Source organism: Marmota flaviventris, chromosome 11 (genome assembly GCF_047511675.1).
Source record: "Marmota flaviventris isolate mMarFla1 chromosome 11, mMarFla1.hap1, whole genome shotgun sequence".
Lineage (NCBI taxonomy): Eukaryota > Metazoa > Chordata > Mammalia > Rodentia > Sciuridae > Marmota > Marmota flaviventris.
This window is the reverse complement of record NC_092508.1, coordinates 24,521,974-24,543,175: the sequence shown is the minus strand read 5'-3', so window position 1 is coordinate 24,543,175 and position 21,202 is coordinate 24,521,974. Positions and strand designations below refer to the sequence as shown.

The following is a 21,202-nucleotide window of genomic DNA, read 5'->3' as shown; positions in this document are numbered from 1 at the left end:
GCCAAGTAGCTTTGAGCAATTATTTACATGTTACTCCTCTGTAAAGTGAATAATCACATCTACATTTGAAGAATGTGATAATGTTTAGACATAATATTATATTAATAGTAGTGTGGTATTTCATTCAGTGTCTGACACATCATTAGCTCTCCATAAATATATTCAAGAAAATTTGAAATAATGTAAAGATATTCATGTGCTTACTTTTAAAAAAATTTGCTGAGAAACTACTTACTTTATGTTAGACATTGTCTAGAGCTGGGGATATAATAGAAACATGAAATAAAATGCATTCTCTCATCTGACTGAACTTACAGCTAGTTAGGGAGACATAATAGCCCAATAATTATATACATACGTAATTATAATTTTGATAGATTACATGACAAAGTTGTACAGAGTGCAAAGAGAACACAGCAGTTGCCCCCACCTAGTTAGAATGTGGCATTAAGTGACATCCCCCAGGAAGAGGAACATTTAAGCCAAGATGAGAAAGACAACAGGAAACATTAAAGCAAAGGGGGATGGGAGAAATTAGAAATTACAACTCTGTTCAAGAGATTCGGAGGAAGGAATGAAATCAGTGTTTTCAAAGAAGCTGGAAATGGGCAATGTGAGAAAATAGTCTGAATAAAGCCAGTGGTATGACAGGGGCCAGTTATGTAAGACCTAATGACCATTGTCAGGATTTTATGCCTTGTCTGAAGAGCTGCTTAAAACAGTTGAAAGATTTTGAGCCAGAGAGGTAAGGATCTAGTTTGTATTTTTAAAATCTTACTAAAAATACTTTATGTGATTGATTTGAAAACATTCTTGAACGGTTGGTGGCAAGGAGGTAATAGTAATGCTGGAGATAAGTACATGGCTCAAGCAGCATCAATTGGAGTTTTTGTTCTGCTTTGTTTTCCCCCACAATGCAGATGCTGAGAGAGAGAATACAGAGATTTTTTAAATTTTTTAATCTGTACTCCTGTTCTTTAAGGATGTTTTTGCTATCCCTTGTAAGACCAGCCGTATTCTCTCGTAAAGAACAAGAGTCTGTCCTAAAGGAAACCAGGATCAAGTAATGGCAGGATGCAGTCCTGGTGGTGGTGTTTGAACTTCTGGGTCCAATAAAACCTGAAAGATATTTCTTGGACTTCTGAGTTGTTTTTGCCTAAAATAATTTGAGTAGTGACACTGAAATAGTTTCCTATTGCTGCTGAAGTAAATTCCACAAATGTAATTCTTAAAAATATATAAATGGAGTCTCTCAGTTTGGATATCAAAAGCTCAAAATGAATTTTATAGGGGCTAAAATGAAGGTAACAGCAAGACTAATGCCTTCTGAAGGCTTTGGAGAGGGTCTCTTCTTGCCTCTTCTAGCTTTCAGAGGACTTCTTGGCAACCCTTGGCTTGTAGCTACTTCACTTCAACCTGTTCCCGTCAATTTTTCCTTTACTTTAGTCAAATCTCCCTTTTATAAGTCCGTACATGATTACATTTGTGGCTTATCCAATAACCCAGGATAATGTTCCCAGCTTAAATTCTATAACTGGGTCCCTTGTGCCTTATAAGGTGACATTCCACAGGTTTTGTGAATTAAGATGTGGCCATTCTGAAGGAGATGGGGAGAGGAGCATTGTTAGCCTTTTATGAGCACTTAATAGTGTTGAAGTAAGCTGAGTGGGTTAGATGAGATATTTAAAGTAGAAGGACAGTATGTATCTTGACATGACATTATACATCTGTGAAACATTAAGTTAAACTATAAAGAAATTAGGGAGGTAGGCATGGAGGAATAAGTACCAAAACAACCATTCACCATTCATAGGATAAGCAGACATTACCCATAGCACCCTCACTCTTAAGCTAGAGAAATCTGTCTATGACTGGCATGGGACCTGGGTAGGAAATCCTGAAAGTGATATATATATATATATATATATATATATATATATATATATATATATATATATATATAATCTTTAGGATGTCACCTAATGCCACATTCTAAATATATATGTGTAAAAAAGGGGTGTAAAAAAGAATATATATATATATATATATATATATGTGTGTGTGTGTGTGTGTGTGTGTCTGTATACACATATATATATATACACACACACATATATATATATATATATATATATATATATGTATATTCTTTTTTTTACAGCCCTTGAATGTTTGCTTTAAATACTAAGCACATTTAAAAATACCTCTCAGCAGTAACATTAACTACAAAAATATAAAATAAATCTGCAGTATTTTACTAGAACTCTCAAGTAAATAAAATTTAATAGTAGAATATATACTATACTACAATTACTCAATTAATATGTTAAACTATCATTAAATATTCTCTTTATTTTATTGAGTGGATTATTGTTAGTAATGAAAAAAAAGAACAGTATTTATAGGACTCTGTATAAAGTCCATTCTTAAGCTTTGAAATTTTTGAAGTATGCGCTTTTCAGCTACTCGCCTGTGAATCTGCCTCAATGAATCCTTTAGGAAGGAAGAAACCCCCTCGTAGGAAGAAATGAAGTGCCAGGACCACAGGTTTTAAATATGTTGCTGACTATAGCATGATTGGGAGGATAATAAGGGAAGTGACAGACTAGTTTCCAGAGGATTCCCTACAGACACCTGCCTTGGGATGATCTGATGCATATTACAAATGCAGAATCTGGGTTCCCACATCGTTCTGTCCTTGTGAGTTTTGAAGAGTTGATTAACAGAGAGCTAAAAACTAGGTGGCTTCACACAATAGAATTTTATTTTCTCACAGCTTTGGAGACCAAAAGTACAAAATCAAGGTTTTGGCAGGTAGGTTTCTTGTTGGGTAGTATCTTGATGTCTCTTCTTATCTAAGGGCCTTCATTTTAACATAACTTAATTACTTTTTCAAATAACTTCACATTTAAGGCATCATGGGTTAAGACTTTAGCATATGTTTTTTAGAGGCACAATATAATCTACAAATACTGTTGAAATAGAAACCTCTGGAAACTGGAGTTTAGATTTCTGCAGTTTTTAATAATGAAAAATTGTAACTATCAAGTATTACAACCACCAATCTAGAGGTAAGTTGGGTTTATATATTGCCATTTGTGGTAAAAAAAAAAAAAAAAAAAAATCAAACCCTGCAGTAATTCTGGCTTTTATTTTTGAGAGGTCCTCCATGCCTTCAGAATTTCTCCATTGAAAAATAGAAGGGGTATCATTTCTGAAACTATTCTGCAACAGTAACTGCTTATTACCCTTTTGATAAGAACATAGAGAACATTCCATAGCATGTTAGTAATTAGACATTGTGCTGTTTCAAATACAATAAGAAAATCTTATTTGAATTCTTTCTTTCACACAGAACAGTATATTCATGTATTACTCTGGTAATTTAAAAAGACAATTTTGAAAGCATAATTAAGATTTCCTATCTTATGATTACTTAGAAGAATATAGACTTCACTATGTTCTAAGTTATGTACATTATAATTCATACTAAGGTATAGTTTAACAAAAGGCAGAATTCATCAATTTCCTTCCCAGCAAAGATGGGCTCCCAAGTATAAAGGATAATTCTTCTAACCTTGCAGGCAGCAACTAATTTGTAATGAACATTTACCCAAGGTAGTATGGGATGGGATGGGATGGCCATAAGAAAGAAATCTCCTGCTTTTGCTATAGATTCTTAAGGTAGATCTTAACATCAAATTTCATTTTCTGCAGCATACAGAAGTGATGGTGACTGTCACATTTTTCTGAATTATTCATGTAAAACATTTTGGGGGGATTTTCTAAAAGTACCAACTCTGTCCTTATCATAAAGTCAATTTTAAATATTTTAATTAGAAAAAAAGGAAAATAATGCGTTCCAAGGGATTCTCAAGTATAGACATTCACTTGTCATCTCAAGAGATGATTTTTAAATTTCTAATCTCCTGTTCATAACTACACTTATTGCTTAATGTCTACCAGTGGATGATAGGCTTCACACAATTTTATATTTTGCTACTTTAAGAAAGTGGATTTTCTTCAAACCCCCCCCCCCAAAAACAGAAAAAAAGCTCTTGATATTTCTTTGTCCTTTCTCATTCTCCATAAAAGGCATTGTTTTCATTAAGTAAAAAATATTGTAACTTTGTGCCACATAATGTGTATATATGTGAGTGTACAGTATATGATTTATTTTAATATGAAAATAAAATAATTGTATAATAATAACAGCTAGCATATATATATATATATATATATATATATATATATATATATATATCATTTACTTTGAGATAGACATTCAGAAGATAAATAGACTCTATTTTACAAATGAAAAAAATGAAGATAGAGATATTTTTAAATAAATTACAAAAAGCAGAATATTAAAGAATTTTGCTGAGATTAAACCCTAGCCTTTGGGCTACAGGGTGTTGCTGTGGTTTGAGTGTGGTTCATCTCACCATAACTCACATGGAGGCTAAGCTCTCAATGCATTGGCATAGAAAGGAGTAGGGACCTTTAAGAGGTGGAGCCTACTGGGAGGTATTGAGGCATGACTGCCTTCATGAAGCCATTAATGCTGGTCTCCCCTTGGATCTCCCATGAGTAAATGAATTCCCTCAAGAGTAGGTTTTACAAAACAACAAGCCTGGCCCCTCCTTGCCCCTCACTTCCTCTCAGGCCATGTAAACGATCTCCAACATGCTCTCACCATGTTATGCCATTGGCCATGTTGTGACATAGCCAGAAGGCTCTAGGCAGAGGCAGACCATACAGGAAAACCCAATCTTGGCCTCTCAAACTCCAAAACTATGAATTAAATAAACCTCTTTGCTTTATAAAATATCCACCCTCAGGTTTTTTATTGTCTTACCACAAAAATGGGACAAGGTATGTGTGGTGCTGAATATTTTATTATATAGGGTATTATAGTAAATCAACAGGTTTTCTTATAAAATAAATTGCTTTTTCTTTATTGAGAGAAAAATCATAGTGAAATGAAGAGCTTAGTCTTTGAAATCAGATGGACATTGGGTTCAATCCCTGGATATGTTCTTTCATAGCTCTACACATTGAAAATATTATTTAACTTTCTTGACTTCTGTATATTCACTTGCAAAATGGAGATAATTATCATTTACAGAGTGGTTATGACAATTAAATTAACCTATCTGAATAGATTGAGACTTAAAATCTGACATCTTTTCTGGCTCTTTATTTAGCAGAAACATTGCAGACAACTAAAATCAGTAAGACTAGATATGTTCTTCAATAAATTCTGTTGGCTCAATAATATAATCAATAGGAAATTCTTAAAAATATGCCATACCAAAATTTTCATATGGATTAAATTTTCAATATAGTTTTTAATGTACTAGAAGAAAAAACTAAGAATACATCAAGATAAAAACAAAAAATATGTATCAAAAGAAAAAAGTTAAAAAATTACCTGTAAGACAGAAAGTTATTCACAACAGTTAAAAGGAACAAAATGTTAATGTGTTCAATTTGTGAAGAGCTTTTCAAATAGAGAAGGAAACAGGAAACTCCAAAACTGATAATAGATAAAGTTCATGGATAAAGTGTATAAAGTAATTTATAAGAGGAAAAATGTAAATGATTGATCAACATATAAAAAGAGGCTCAGTCTCAACCTCAAACATGTAAATTTAAAAGAACTTGTTTTCTTTTTTAAGCTCACTGAAATATAAAACCATGAACATCAATTTTATAAAAAGTGGTAGAAAATACTCCTATTCTACAGTGTTTGGGACAACTTTGAACTGATCCAATAGTTTTGAAAGATGATACAGCAGTATATAAGAAAACTTTATTTACACAGAAATTCCACTGCTAAGATTTTAGCCTCAGGAAAGAATTACACACTGTATAAGGTTTTATGAACTAGGATACACATTAAAGCAGGAGTAATAATATGAAAAATGGAAATAAGTTATATTAATATGACAGTGACTCAATAAATATTTTTATATATTGCTTTTTAAAAGAATAAAGAAGAGTTCTATGCACTGGCATGGAAGAGGCTTATAATGTATTAAAATACATATATAACTGAATAGTATTTAAGTTTATTTGGTATGATCTCATTTTCACATGAAAATATACGTTTCATTATTGATAGCTATGTATGTTACATACTTATGCACCAAAATAAATGTCTTCCTTTTAGATGTTTTCATTGTTTTGTTTTCCAACAATGAGGAAGGTACTATATTATCAAAGGAAAAAATAAAGATACTTCTATTTTAAAAGTCAATAATGAATTTAATTTGTCTCTTGTTTATATTGAGTTTAACTCTACATTACAAATAAGTTTAAGGCATAATATTCATAGGTTCAAATGTAATCTGGTTTTGAAAAGTTGATATAACATGTATCTTTACACTGTTTATTTTTTGGTTTTAAAATTTTGTGCTTAACTCTTTAAAGAAACTTCAAAATACTTGTATAAATCTCCTCTAAAACTTCTTTTACCTAGCATCATTTTGTTAGTACCAGAATCTCATAAGTGAAGGAGAAAGAAAATGTTCCCGCTTTTCATGTCCTGGGTTTCTCTCCATTTCAATCTCTTCAAGCCATAAAGCCTGCTTTGAAATTTTTGACTTGAAAGAATAAGCTTATTGAAGCCACTGTCACCCTTTGTAGAGGAGGTGAAGCTTTTATTGTCATTACCATCTTAAATCATGTTGAATTTCAGATGCTACTGTTATAAATGAGGAGTGCCTTTTAGGTTAGAAAAACGACACCCAAATTTAGATTGGAGTATTTTTGTTGGGAATGGGGTGGAGTGCGGGCATATGTGGGTCTGTGCATACATGTGTATGGACTCTATATGTGGTTATATATGTTACATGTGCATATATGGAAATGCAGTCCATGTGTGTACACTTATCTGTGGTAGTGAATATATGTGTATGCTCATGTATACTTGTGTTTTTACAAATACAAAGAAAAAATAAAATAAAATGCAATATTTAACAATGCATGTAAAAGGAAGCAAATATTTAGACCTTCCCATTTGCACATAATACTGTGGATAATAAGAAGGTTCTTATCATATGTGGGAACCACTTACAGGCTCACTGTAAACATAAGGAGCATCATCTCTGAGGTCATGTTCACAGAGTAAATATGTTTCTGAAAATATAGGCATGTGGAATTCTCATGGATCCAATGTGCTGTGAGACAGAAGACCAAATTTTGATAAATGGATTTCATGCCAAATATATTTATTCTAAGATGTTAAAAATGAAAAATGATATGCTTGATTTTATACTATAGCACGACAAAACTGCTTCCCCTAACTGCTTCATTTCTTCCCCAAACTGCAAAGTGAAATCTGAATATACAGAAATAAAAACCAGATTCCTGGTCTGAAGAATTTGCTAAACTGAGTCTAAGAGGCATGACACCAAAAGCTCAAGACCATGAAAGATATTTAGTTAGCCATACTGACTATTATTACTATTCACTCTTTTGATTGTTTGGAAAATTTACAAGTCTTACAGAGGTATGGAACAATATTATATAATTTTTTAGAAACTCCCTTTTCCCATTTTGCTTTTCTACAGTTAATTTATAATTGTATTTTCTTTTGTTTTGGTGTATTATAAAAACGATAAAAATGTGAATATTTGTAAGGTTTGCAAGTAGGTTATACCAAAAAGGACCTTTAAGATGATTTTTTTTTTTTTTTTTTTTTTGTCTTCAGAGTTACCTTCCTATCTTTGAAAAGTAGTGGTACTATTTTTTTTTTAAATGAAGCAAAAAGACTGTATAATCCTTACTAGGGAAATATTCATAAAGCAGTGTTCAAGATTATTTTAGCATCATGAATCATCTCTTTGTCTGGGGTGTGTATGCACTCATATGTAGAGAAGTATGGGGCAAGAAGCTTAAGTATTAGCAAAAGGGTAAAGCACACTGTGTGTTAGGAATCAGCATTGTATAAAAATGGGAAAAATTCCAGAACAAATAAAAGATGAATTTCATTTAACATTAAGCTGCATATTTTGATATATAAGTAGAACTTCTATTTTTTGATCCTATTTTGAAAAAAGAACATGTAAAAACTTAAGTTCACTTAAAGCAGGAACTTCATGCTGCAATAGATCTCCTTTCTCCAGAAAATCCTTTTAAGAAACATAAACAGCTAAAGATCAAGAACATGATCAAGATCAAGATCGTAGAATATGTAAGTTATTCATGAATTATATTCTTTGAAAATTGCTAGTCTGAGATGCCTTAAACCATTTCTGGTACAAGATGGGGTGTTAATAAGTTCATTAATTCATAGGCTACTTAACTTCATAAAATTAAATCATGTTGGCTCTTTAAGAGTTTAATTTTTTTTCAAAAATCCTCTACTATTCGTTACACATACATAAGACACACACACACACACACACACACACACACACAAACTAGATCATTATTAATTTATACCCTGTTGATTGTTCTTACAGTGAGATAAAAGAAGTAACATAATAGCCTAAGAGTAAAACTTTTCTCTGGGAATATACCTTTTAAAATGAATGGACATTTAATGCCCACCAGAGAATATGCATTTGCAAATGAATCATTAGATTTCTGAAACTTCATAATTGGTATCTACCATAAATAAGTCATACATGAATACTAGGGCACTATTAATACTAGTGGCACTCCCAGGATGTAGAAAGGAATAGTGCTCAGTAGAAAAATAGAGAGGAGTTAAGTATTAATCACTGGAGTCTCAATGTCTCATATAAGGAATGGCATAGTCCTATGCCCATGAAAACATTATTTCCTTTGCTGTAACAATGAAGTGATGAAGAGGATCAGTAGTATTAAAACAGATGAAAAGGGAAATAATGATATACCTAAACAAATACATTTGAAGAAGGAAAATTCCTCTCTGACCCTATATTTTTCAGAGTACAGAAGAACACATCTTCATTTTTCCCCCTACACCCATATAGCAAAACTGTGTTATTCTGTTTTCTGAGTTCACTGCAACCAAAGAGCAAACACAGAATTTAATAAGATGGATTTCCACAAAGTGATGGAATTCAAGGAGTTATCTAGACGCTTATTAAATAATGCAATGCCTAAGTTCCACTTGAACCTACCAAATCAAAATCTCCACAGGAAGATTCCTAAGATAGGCAGGATTTGCAAACATGCAATATGCAGCAAATTATCACTTTCTCTGATTATTTTATGCCATGCTGGTAATTATAGCTACCCCCCTTTATCAGAGTTGGTATAAGAGCGGAATGATTCAGACCTGCTATTATTTTGGAGTGTTTGGTCCAATGTAGAATGGAAAGTTTTAAAGTTTCTGTGTTTTAAGTGTCTGGATCAAGTACTTACTACAGTTCTCAGCTTTTCTGTTATCCCGGATCACTATTCTTTGGTTAATGGTGCTGAAGAGGGTTGTCCAGTTGATGGTGTGATAATAACACAGGTTGCTATTGTCGGTTATATAGATGTTTCCTGCACTAATCTCCTTCAGAGACTGGAACTGTAGAGAGGTAATGCCTTGTTGCTTGAGGATCAGCAAGGAGAGGCCACTAAAGAGGAGAAAGAGAATGGAGCAAGGAAAAATATATTCTGGCCATGAATTGCTCTCTTGAAGTAAAATAAGGATATCACTTCTTACTCCAAAAAAAAATCAATGGATCACAGAGACTGATCAATATGCCTGTGCTCAGAATAAAATTTTCATCTTTACATGCTATATACTTCCAGTTCTAATGTTAATAATTTGTTTCCCAAAAATAATATGTCCATTTCTTAAAATTATTAATCTTGACAATATCTCTCTATCTTTATATTTACTACTTAAGTATTTGATCTCTGTCTTTCCTCCTCCACCTAGATTTCATACTCCTCAACAATAAAATAATGTAGTAAGACTAAATAATTATTTGTACAATGCTTGCTTATCTACCCAAAGAGATGCTGGTTCTACTATAACTATGTAATATATTTCAGAGGGTAGATATTGCAGAAAATGACTACAGATTTGGGGTTTATTAATTTCTCATAAACCAAAACAATCACCATTAAAGAATGCATAAATAATGTTAGGGCATATTAAAAATTAAAGAGTATAACAAAAATAAATTTTAAAAATATTCAGAAGGCTTGAACAGCTGGGGAAAATTTCACTAAAAGTTAAAGAACAACTACTCTGTATAAATACAGCAATTATCATTTCAAAAAACTGTTATTATTTCAACATAGTCCACAGTTTTATAATTATTTTTGCTTTTATTCTCTAAAAAGCATGAGTCCTAGCCAGGCACCAGGATTTACACCTGTAATCCCAGTAGCTCGGGAGGCCAAGAAAAGAGGATTGTGAGTTCAAAGCCAGACTCAGCAATTTAGCAAGACCCTAAGCAAGTTAAAGAGAACATGTCTTAAACTAAAAAATAAAAAGGGCCAGTTATGTGGCTCAGTGATTAAGCACCCCTGGGTTCAATCCCCAGTGCCAAATAATAATAATAATTCCTAAATTTCATTCAACTTACACCATTATTTTTCATTTTGGACAATAAAGTTATTATTTTCACTAATAATTTTAAATGTAACTTGCTGTTAACATTTAGAATTGTTTTTAATAATGAAAACATATGGGGCTAAGTGATAAAAACTGAATCATAATTCACTCTTTAAAATTTTTGTTTTCTTCATACCCACCTTGAGTTTTTATTACAAGATCAGCACAAGGCCTTAAGTGATTCATAATATTTTATTCAAGGATAGTAAAAGTTGTTTGTATATGCACTTGAGCACACTGTATCTCTCAACTACCCTTTTACATTAAGCTCCTTTCCCCTTTTAATTTTTAAAAAACTTTTCACAGATATTGTGGATTTTTAATAATAAAATGCAGTGTACTATATAAAAACATTATTATAAAATAATCCATTATAGTATTGACTTTAGACATTTCACAGATTTAAGCAGACAAATTAAACAACAATATCTTGATGTAAATAAACTTGTATTAATTCATGAATAAAAACTTCATGCAGATAAAATCTGAGATAAACTAAAAAAAAAGTAGTGGCTTAGTAAAGATTGTCATTTAGTTTTATCATGTGAATTTAAAAGATGAGATAAAATTGTATAATAAAGTCCACCTATTTTAATTTTGCTCTCCATTTATTAACCAGAGCTGCATGTAGAGTGGTGGACAAATCCCAAAACACCAGCCCTATGAGGCATAGTTTAAAAGATAGCACCAGAGACAATCCAGCCTTCTGGTACAACAGCATAGACAGTACCAAGTAACTTCACTATATCATAAGATAATATACAATCAAAAAGAAAGTTAAATTTTGTAGTCCACATTAAGCATCACAGATTTGTAAAATACTAATATTACATTAGATGATGTCATTTGGAAAATCTAATGATGCATTCTGTATACTTCATATCATCATTAGGGTTATTTTTATTGAGCTTATTTTTGAAATTGAAGGCAGAAATATCATATTACCAGAATCAGTAAATCAATAAGACTGATGGTTTTGACTTGATGTACACATGATACTACTCTTAAAATTTGGGCAACTTTCAGCTTAATCCAAATATATATTATTAATCCAAATATATATACTTACCTATAGAGTACTCTTCCACCAATGGTCACCAGGTTGGAAAAAACACTGAAGTCAGTCATATTTGGGGGCCATGATTGTATGTTCAAGAAACCTACAAGTGATAGGATGGTAAAAATAAACTAGGATATCATTGTCTTAGTAGTAGTGTTGATTATTAAAATATGATGAAAATGTATTGATAGTTTATGGGAGGTAATAAAATAACTGTCCATTTCTGTTTATGAAAGATTCTACAACATATTTATTCTTCTAACACTGAGTACCTTAACCTATGAGTATCCCACACACTGGACTAAATTATAAGCAATTAATATCAAAACTATGACCCCCAAAAAATCCATGTATCTCATCCATTTAGGATCATAAAACTGTATATGTTAAGACATAAATGACTCAGTTTGTTTTATTCTTTTAAATGAAAAAATATACTTAACTAAAAAAAAATATGGTTTCTACTTCTATGAAATCATTTATCACTTTACCTCTGTACTTGTAACATCAGTTTCCACCTTGCATTATAAGCCATTTATGTATATATTTAACCTGTCTTCTTAAATTTTAAATTATTTTATTCATTTTAATTTTTATTGGTTCTTTTTAGTTACATGTGACAGAAGAATCATTTTGTTATAATTATACAAGCATGGAATATATCTTATTCTAATTAGGACCCCATTCTTATGGAAGTACACAATGGTGAGATTCACTGTGATGTATTCACTCATATATGTATATAGGAAAATTATGTCAGGTTCATTCCACTGTCTTTCCTTTTCCTATCCCCCCTTCCCTTCATTCCCCTTCGTCTAATCTACTGAACTTTTATTCCCTTTGTCCTCATTATTTTAGCTTAGCTTCTATGTATCAGTGAAAACATTCCACCTTTGTTTTTTGGGGGTTGGCTTATTTCACTTAGCATGATAGTATCTAGAACCATCCACTTACTGGCAAATGTCAGAAAGTCATTTTTCTTAATGGCTGGGCAATGCTCCATTGTGTATATACACATTTTCTCTATCCATGCATCTGCTGATAGGTTGGCTCTATAGCTTAGCCATTTTGAACTGTGCTGCTCTAAACATTGATGGGGCTGCATCAATGCAGTGTGCTTATTTTAAATCCTTTGGATATATACTGAGGGGTGAAATAGCAGGGTCAAATGGTGGTTCCATTGCTAGTATTTTAGTACAACCACTCTGGAAAGAAGTATGAAGATTCCTCAAAAAAATACATTTTAAATTCTGGTGTAAGTCCATGTCTGATTCATATTTATGAGCTGTATAACACTATTATACTAGTATTAAATATTTTAGGTACTCAATAAATATGAGTGGTACATATTCTGATCACGCCTACAATAAGAGTGACTTAAGAGACTGAGGCAGGAAGATCACAAGTTTAAGGCCAGCCTTAGCAATTTTAGCCAGGCCCTAAACAACTTAGTGAGATCTAGTGATGTGGCTCATTGGTTAAGAACCCCTGGTGTAACCCTAGTACCAAAAAAAAAAAAAAAAAAAAAAAAAGAAAGAAAGAAAAGAAAAGAATGCTACATGTAACCCATGTTTATTAGTATTTCTTCAAGAAAGTATGTAGAAAACCATGGGTTCAAAGATCATAGATCATTTGACACTTGCAAAAGATAATGACAAAATTTCTAGGATATTTATTTTTGTAATTCTATGTACTTTCGAAATAAGTACAAAAGCTGAGAAGTAAAAACACCCATTGTTGAAAAATGACACGAATTTCAAAAACTGGAATTTTCGATGAAAATGAGTTGCTTATGCTAATATTATGCAATGTTTTTAAGAAAACACCAAAGTCACATAGTTCATAATACAGCAATTGCATTTTGAAAAGTACCTGTTATCTCTCTGACTGTCCGAAAAATGTTCAGTTTCTCTGGGTCTATAGCTTCAATTGCATTGTAAGGGTCCCTAGAAAATCAAAGAGATATAGACAAATTTAAACTGTGATAAAAAAGTGAAAATATGAGAAATGTGACAATTGTTATTTCATCAAAATTGAATTTTAATTTGAAATAGGAAGGCAAGCAAAGTGTTGTCTAAATTGTTCTATGCTAGATGTGGAGGCGGGGATTAATAGATGTTTGGGGAGATTTTTCATGACACAAAATATAAGTTCGTTGTCAAAGCCTATTCTAGATCTATAAGAATGGTTCAGTTCCAACTATAATAAAAACAGCTTCAAAGGTAGTGAGTCCATGAACAAACCATCTTATTTTACTTTTAAAATTTTATTCTTAATCAGGAATAATATAATTTGAAAATAAATAATATCATGGTGAGAACAACTAACTTCTGGGTTCCTCGAAGAAGAAATGAAGGGTTTTTATTTATATACTTTGTTTTTCATTGTGTTGTTTTCTTCTTTTGTTTATATATGGTTAATTTATGTTCACTTTCATAACAGAAAATATTGGCTTCCATCTAAATGAATTATATTTTCATTTGGAAAAAGCTTACAACAAACATTATAATACTCAAAATGTATAAATTTTGGAAATTTTAAAAAGATCATCTCCTAATGCATAAACATTAATATAATAAAATTATTGATATACAGAAGTCAGATCTTTTCCAAAATAAACAAAAGTGAGTGACCCTTTAAAATTAAAATATTTAGTGGATTTTTTTCAGTTTACATCTTAAGAAAATATTCTTTGGGTAAAACATATTGACTGTGTAAAATAATTGCATATTTGAATACTAAACCAAGCATAAACATAGTGCCAAAAATTTCTCAATAATTATAGTAACATTTTAAGTATCTGAATGGATACATAATATTTTTAAGTTATTATATTAAAGGCTTTCCTGGCTGGGTAGAAACTTCATATTAATATGTACCTTTTACAGAAAGATAATTAAATTCATTGGATACGTTCCAAAAAAATTAAACCTTAAAATTAAACAAATTAAAAAATTAAATAAATAAGAAATTATTTTAAGTATGTATATACTTGTAGCAATCAAATGTGTATTCTTCTTCCAATGAACATTTTTTTTTTTACCAGCCTATGAGTAACTTATTTATACTATGGAGAAAAAAATACTACAATACAGTGACCCATTGGATACAGTCTTAATAGAGTTATCAATCAAGGTACTCCACAGTTTCCTGAAACACAGATAGGTATATGATTTATCTCCTGGGTATTTGAATCTAAATCCATTGACATTTACCCCCCTCAGCATTAGAGCCTTGGAAATGTATTAGTTTCTGCAACTTTCATCTCTAGAACCACCTGGTGCTGGCTTTCTTAACTTGGTTCACCAGTATATTCTTCTATACTATAAACCATTTCACATTTTTTAAAGATACCCTGATTGAGTCAATTACTATTTCAAACTAAGAAGATCTATTAATGGAATGTACTACTAGATTAACATGGGGTGCTGTAGAAAGTTCAGATACTGGATGCTATCAAGACTGGAGACCCCTGTTGGTGCCTTTCCCTTTTCACACACAAACCTCTGCTCAGAATTTTATCTGAGCATGTGCCACATGAATATCTCTCAAAAGTTTGAAGTCTAAATTAAATGTTTTTGCAAACTTGCTTTTTTTAAAAAAGTAAATACATATGGAATAAATGACTATGATTTTGAAGACTATGAATCCCAAAAATGAAGTGTACCATGTGAGAAAACTCTTGTCCTCTCTTTTTAAAGTGCCAAGACATTTATATGCAGAGGAAATATCATCTCTGCTATAGGAGAATTAGCTTTCAACATTTATTCTTTGATGAAGAGCCATGTGTAGAACAGCTCTAGTCATATCATCAAATATCCTGGCTCTATTGAGAAAGACTCAAAATTCAGGGCAAGCACACAATAATGGGGTCAGTCCAAATCTTATAGAGAACAGTTCCAGGTTGCCAGGAAGTTAATGAATTCTTTACTGTTAGCATGCAGCCCAATGGACCACAGAAATTTTATATACTTAATTTTAGAGATTCAGGACTCTCATAAAGTAAGCTGACAGAATTCCACTTACAAACTTCAAAGTAGCTCTTGGGATTTTCAGTCTACAGTCACTTGAAATCCATAGTACTTTAAAAATCAAGAATTTCCCTGCCTAAATTCAGAGACATGCAAAAGAACATTATGTCCACCCTGTTACTGTGTTTGGTGATACAAAATAAAGACCAAGATAAGAGAGAGAGAGAGAGAGAGAGAGAGAGAGAGAGAGAGAGAGAGAGAGAGAGAAGAAGAAGAAGAAGAAGAAGAAGAAGAAGAAGAAGAAGAAGAAGAAGAAGAAGAGAAGAGAGAGAGATTTTTATAATTCCACTAAACTCACTTCATTTTATCACCAAACCTATTATCTTTTTTATTTCACTGTGTGCCATCATTGCAGTCTATCACATAAACCTTTTCTTGCTAGGGTTTCACTGTGACATGGAATCCACCTGCTAACTTGGTGAGCATGTTATTACTCTAAGTATATGTACATGAACTGTCAAAAATGCAAAACAGGGGCTGGGGTTGTGGTTCAGTGGTAGAGTGCTTGCCTAGAATGTGTGAAGCACTGGGTTCGATTCTCAGCACCACATTAAAAAATAAATAAACAAAATGGCAAAACATAAAAGAGAAACTGATAACTATAACCATCACGTTTTGCCTATAGTTTCCATTCTAAATGGAAATGAGTACTTATTTCTCTTTCTGGCAATAGCACTATTTTATTATAAACCGAACATAGCAGTTAACTTTCTTTAGCAGTTTTATGTATTATAAATTTAATTGACAAATTGCCAGTAAATTTATTGTGCAAAGAAACTTCTTTCTGAAAAGCACAGTATCATTTAATTATGATTTTTTTTACCCTTTACTAAAGAATTACCTCAATTATTTTAATTAAAGATACAATCTTATTAAACACTTGTTAGTAATATATTGAGAATAATAACATTAGTAAGATAAAACATTATTTACTAGAAGTTCTCTTTTTATAATAACCTATATTTTTCTTCTTCTATCTGATTCTCTTTTCCTAAACACACCCCCCCACACACACACACAGTACATAGACCAACATACCTTTATTTATACATATATAGGTAGCCTGAGGTCTGTTGAAATGTATGGTCATGCTTTACTAAGATGAAAGGGAAAGGTTTTGGAATATATGTCTCATTCTGGCATGAGACTGAGCGTGAAAGATATATCATATTTTACATATACACTTGTACTAGAAAAGGCCAAATACATTACACTTGAGACACAATAATATCAATTATAACTTCAAATATTCCAGAGGTAAGTGCTATTATTAAGGACAAAAGATCGTCTGAAGTAAGATGGGTGATTGAGCTTGAAGGAAGTTTTGTCTTTATTTGGTTTCAAAGACAGTGGACTTTAGTTAAGTCTATAAATAACACTTGTGTGCAATTTTATATACTATAAACCAGACACAATCACTGAAGTTTTTCTTTTGCACTGTCTTCTCATCCTTCTTTTTTTAAAATTCTTTTTCATTTTCTCTCTTTCTTTTCTCCTCTCCCTCTTTTTCTCTGCATCCACCAAACCCTCTTGTTTTTTAAAATATTTATTAAGACTTGACAATATGCCACATACAGAATTGAGTAGTTCAAAATTATTTTTGGTTTTAATTGCCATAAAGATCAGAGGAGATGCCTGTTTATTATCCATCCCATTCTCAGTTTTTCACTGGAGGACCACCCAACTTAGTTCAAACTGTCCGTCATGGAGCTGCAAATCGAATTCCACTCTGGTCTGGATCAAGTTACCCAGGTAGAAACTCTGCTTTGCATTTGCTGTGGTTATTATTAGTTGTTTTGTTTTGATTATCTTTCGACTTCTAATCCAAACTATTTGATGTTTGAATAAAGGGATTGTTTATTACCTGAATGAATTAGCAAAACTGTTCTCCTAAAAAGTCTGGTTTAATCAAAAGTTTTGTAATATTCTTCTCAGGTACATGCAAATGCATTGTTCTTACTGAGATCATCTTGTGTGTTTGTTTTGAATTTACTTATTGAAGTTTTTCCCCACCCTAGATCATGGGTGAATGAGAATATGTAAAATCGTTTTGTAACTATTATAAATCCAGAGTTTGAAAAAATATATTGTATGATGAACCAAGATTAAATGATTCTGAACCTCACTGTATGAAATCTTGTCCAAGCCTTCCCATCTATGTGAATTTTCACCATTAGAAGGTCAGTTTTCATAATCCTGCTAGTGTCATTAAACTTTTTCAGTGGTTATCAATAAAGGTAGTTCCACTCCACTAAAGGGAAGTCAGCGCATTTGTGGAGTGTTTTGATTCTAATGGTAATTGGGGGATGATTGAGACTTTTAGTAATAATCTGGGGCCAAGGTAGTTAAAAGCCTCTTAAAGTGAAGAATTGCCTCTCCTCTGGTATAACCTTAAAACATCCTCCCTGACATTTAGAACCTAATATCTGCAAACTTCTTGCATAATACTACTTTGTATGTAATTCCCTATGCAAGTCTCTCTAATTTCAGTGAAACTTATTTCCCTCTTCCTTTGGTTACATCATGTTCTGGTTATTTATGTTCTATTCTAGGGGTCAGCAATTCCTCTGTTGCTCCATGCCCCCACCCCCACATTTCCTATACAAAATGAATTCTAATCTCACTTCTCATAAATTCAAATTTTCATTATAAGTGGAAGCTGAGCATTTTCCTATCAATGCCTATTTTTATTATAAGTGACTTTTATTTCTTCTTTAAATTATAACTGGTGAATTATAATGATTTTCTAAAAATTATGTATGTAATAGGCTCTATTCTCCATAGGTTTTCAGTATTGAGAAGAAGCATCAAACGTTTAATATATAAAAGAGAAAAGTTGAGCTCTATAGGGATGAAAACCACTTGTCTAATACAATTCATGAGAATATGACTTCAAATCATTCCCCACACTGATGGACCTGAAGCTATTTCATTTATTATTTCCACATAGAAGCAGGTATTATGCATTAAGTAAATCTCTCTTATTTCTCTTCTTCTCATAGGAACTAATTAATATATGATCTTTCATTCATGGTAATATTTGATTTTAAAAATAATTAAATACAAATATGTTGCTTTATTAATTTTCATATATTTTTAAATTATAAAAATTTTTAAAATTATAAACATTAACCCAGGTCTCCTACCCAGGGAGCCAAAGAGGCTAAGACAACAATGCAGAAGGCCAGTGGAGAATATGGTAAAGTCAAGGGACAGGCCTCATTTCCAGTGCTAGGGCTGTCCATCTTCAACAGACTGCAGCCATGTAACAATATGAACTTGCACTAAACAAGTCTACATTTTTTTAAAGAGAAGTTCAAACTTTTATTTAAAAAATAACATTTCTTAGACCAAATACAACAAATCAGGAAGAAATTACATATATACTATTACAGTATCTGATAGGAAACAATATTAAAATTTATATTTTAAAGTAAAGAGTTATTTTGTGCAATAAGACAAACAATAATGTGTTTAAATGGAAAGAAATAGTTTGTTTTATTGTTCTTGATATTCCTATTTGGACATGTTTATTTTTAATGTTTTAGATGTTTGTGCTTCTAGAAATTATGTGCAAAAATATGTTCAGAATAATATTTTGAATTGAAATATGTATGTGATAGTCTTTATCTGTTGCCTGTAGTGCTAATATTTAGGGATTAAGTAGTAATATAGACAAAAAGTTAAAATATAAAATAAAAATATTGACATTTTTATTACAATTCAAAGGATACAAATTTGGTTGTTTTCCCAGTTAAAACCAGCAGGTGGTTCTGAAATGAAGGCATGCAGATAATGTTCCAATTTGTATTACCAAAATGAAATTTGTTTAATAGATCTCTTACAGTCATAGTAATTTCCCAGTTCAAGAAAATATAAAAAGATTTCATAAAGGCAAAGAAAATTTCTGAAAGAGTTTCAGGAGAATTCCAACTTTGTTTTATGCCAGGTTATCTGATTTGCTTTAACATGGAAATTTTTAAAGGATTATTAATTTACATTATCTTGACCTAATCAGTTAGGAATTCGAGTGAAGTTCGCCACTTTATCAATTAATATTATTTTCTTAAAAGCAACTAAAAATAACTCAAACTTGATGCAAACTACAAATTTTAGGAGAATTCCCTGCCAATAAATTTTAACTTAAATACAAATTTATATTTTCCCATCTAATTAAAACTGGAGCTGCATCCCAAAACTCTGGTTTACTATCACTGCTTTTGAACTGGCCTTGGCTTTTATTGGCAAAGAGCATTAACAGAAGGTAAAAGAATCCAGCAAAGTTAAGGAATCTCTTCTGTTTTGTCTACATTTTGTAAAATAGTTTTGAATAAAATTGAATACTGACCCATGAATACCAGTGACAAGGAAGATCAAATTCCCATTGATCTTTGTACAGTTTATGAATTTGTCAATGTTACTGGAATCCACAGTCTGAGCTGACATCAGTGATCCCGTGCCAATGCCATCACAAGCTGTAGAAACAAGACTCACAGTCAGCGGGCTGAAAAACTGATTTTTGGTCAATAAATTATTGCACTCTCATGATAAAGGAAACAGCATTTTATTGAAACATTAAAAAGTTAATTTTTTTCTGGAAAATAAAATAATTCATTCATCATTTACTCTTCTCCCTACTTAAAATATTGTGCTAAATAAATAAAAAAAATAAAGATTGTCCTTGCATGAGTCTTTATAAGAACCGTATTTTATACTAAAACCTGACATTCATACACCACATAAAAAAGAAAAGCCTTCATTAATCATTGCTTTTTCTTACTAGATTAAATTTACTTATTTTCTAACCCAATCTAAAACATTACTTTAAACTGCTGGTCACTTTAACAAAATATTTTCCTGGCTTACTAATATTCTACAACATGTAATTTGAAAAACACTGGACTAATGAAGAATATACATCAAATAAAGAATACGAATGATATGAGTTGTTACCATATCAATTTGGGTCAACGGACATTTATTTAAATACTTGGACTTAATGTTACCTCTGCTTTCTGAAGGCTTTATTTAAAATAAAAGTGTGTGTGTGTGTGTGTGTGTGTGTGTGTGTGTGTAGAAAAAGGGGAAGGGAAGGAAAGAGAGGGAGAGAGGAGACAAGGCAGTCTAAAAGTAAATGTGAAGTTTGGCATTTTCTAAGGAACTCCTTGATCTTTGAGAAGCTTAATAATGTTTGAAAGTTGTGAGCTATACTTTGGTCCTGCTTAATTTAAGCTTCATTCTGGTGAGGAATTTGATCACTCACAGCTAGAAGGGATTTCTTCCTCCACTAAAATCCTACAGCATGAATTATCTGCAACATTTATTTAATGCTTGTAGTAAACCTCATTGTCATTTCGCACATCTTTTAAAAATTATTTTAAGATCTGGAGAGTAAGTTTCATGTGGTATATCCCTTTGCATTCCTGTTTATGCATAGCAGATAATTTTGTGTAGAGTGGCATTTGAGCTATGATACTAAAATAAGCATGCAAATCCTTGTTGAGTATCAAACATCTAATATTTGTTACCGACCAAATGGAACTTTATTTCTGAGCTCCT

At 31.7% G+C, this 21,202-nt stretch overlaps 1 protein-coding gene across 1 annotated transcript in view; it reads right to left on the bottom strand.

Annotated features, from left to right (window-relative positions):
* Erbb4 (erb-b2 receptor tyrosine kinase 4) overlaps positions 1-21,202 on the bottom strand; it is a 699,449-nt gene that overhangs the window by 271,462 nt on the left and 406,785 nt on the right. The window contains exons 9-12 of the mRNA XM_071619435.1: positions 19,992-20,118; positions 13,485-13,558; positions 11,622-11,712; positions 9,361-9,560 (exon numbers count right to left, since the gene is read on the bottom strand). Coding sequence (XP_071475536.1) covers positions 9,361-9,560; positions 11,622-11,712; positions 13,485-13,558; positions 19,992-20,118 — 492 coding nt within the window. The remainder of the gene's footprint in view (positions 1-9,360; positions 9,561-11,621; positions 11,713-13,484; positions 13,559-19,991; positions 20,119-21,202) is intronic.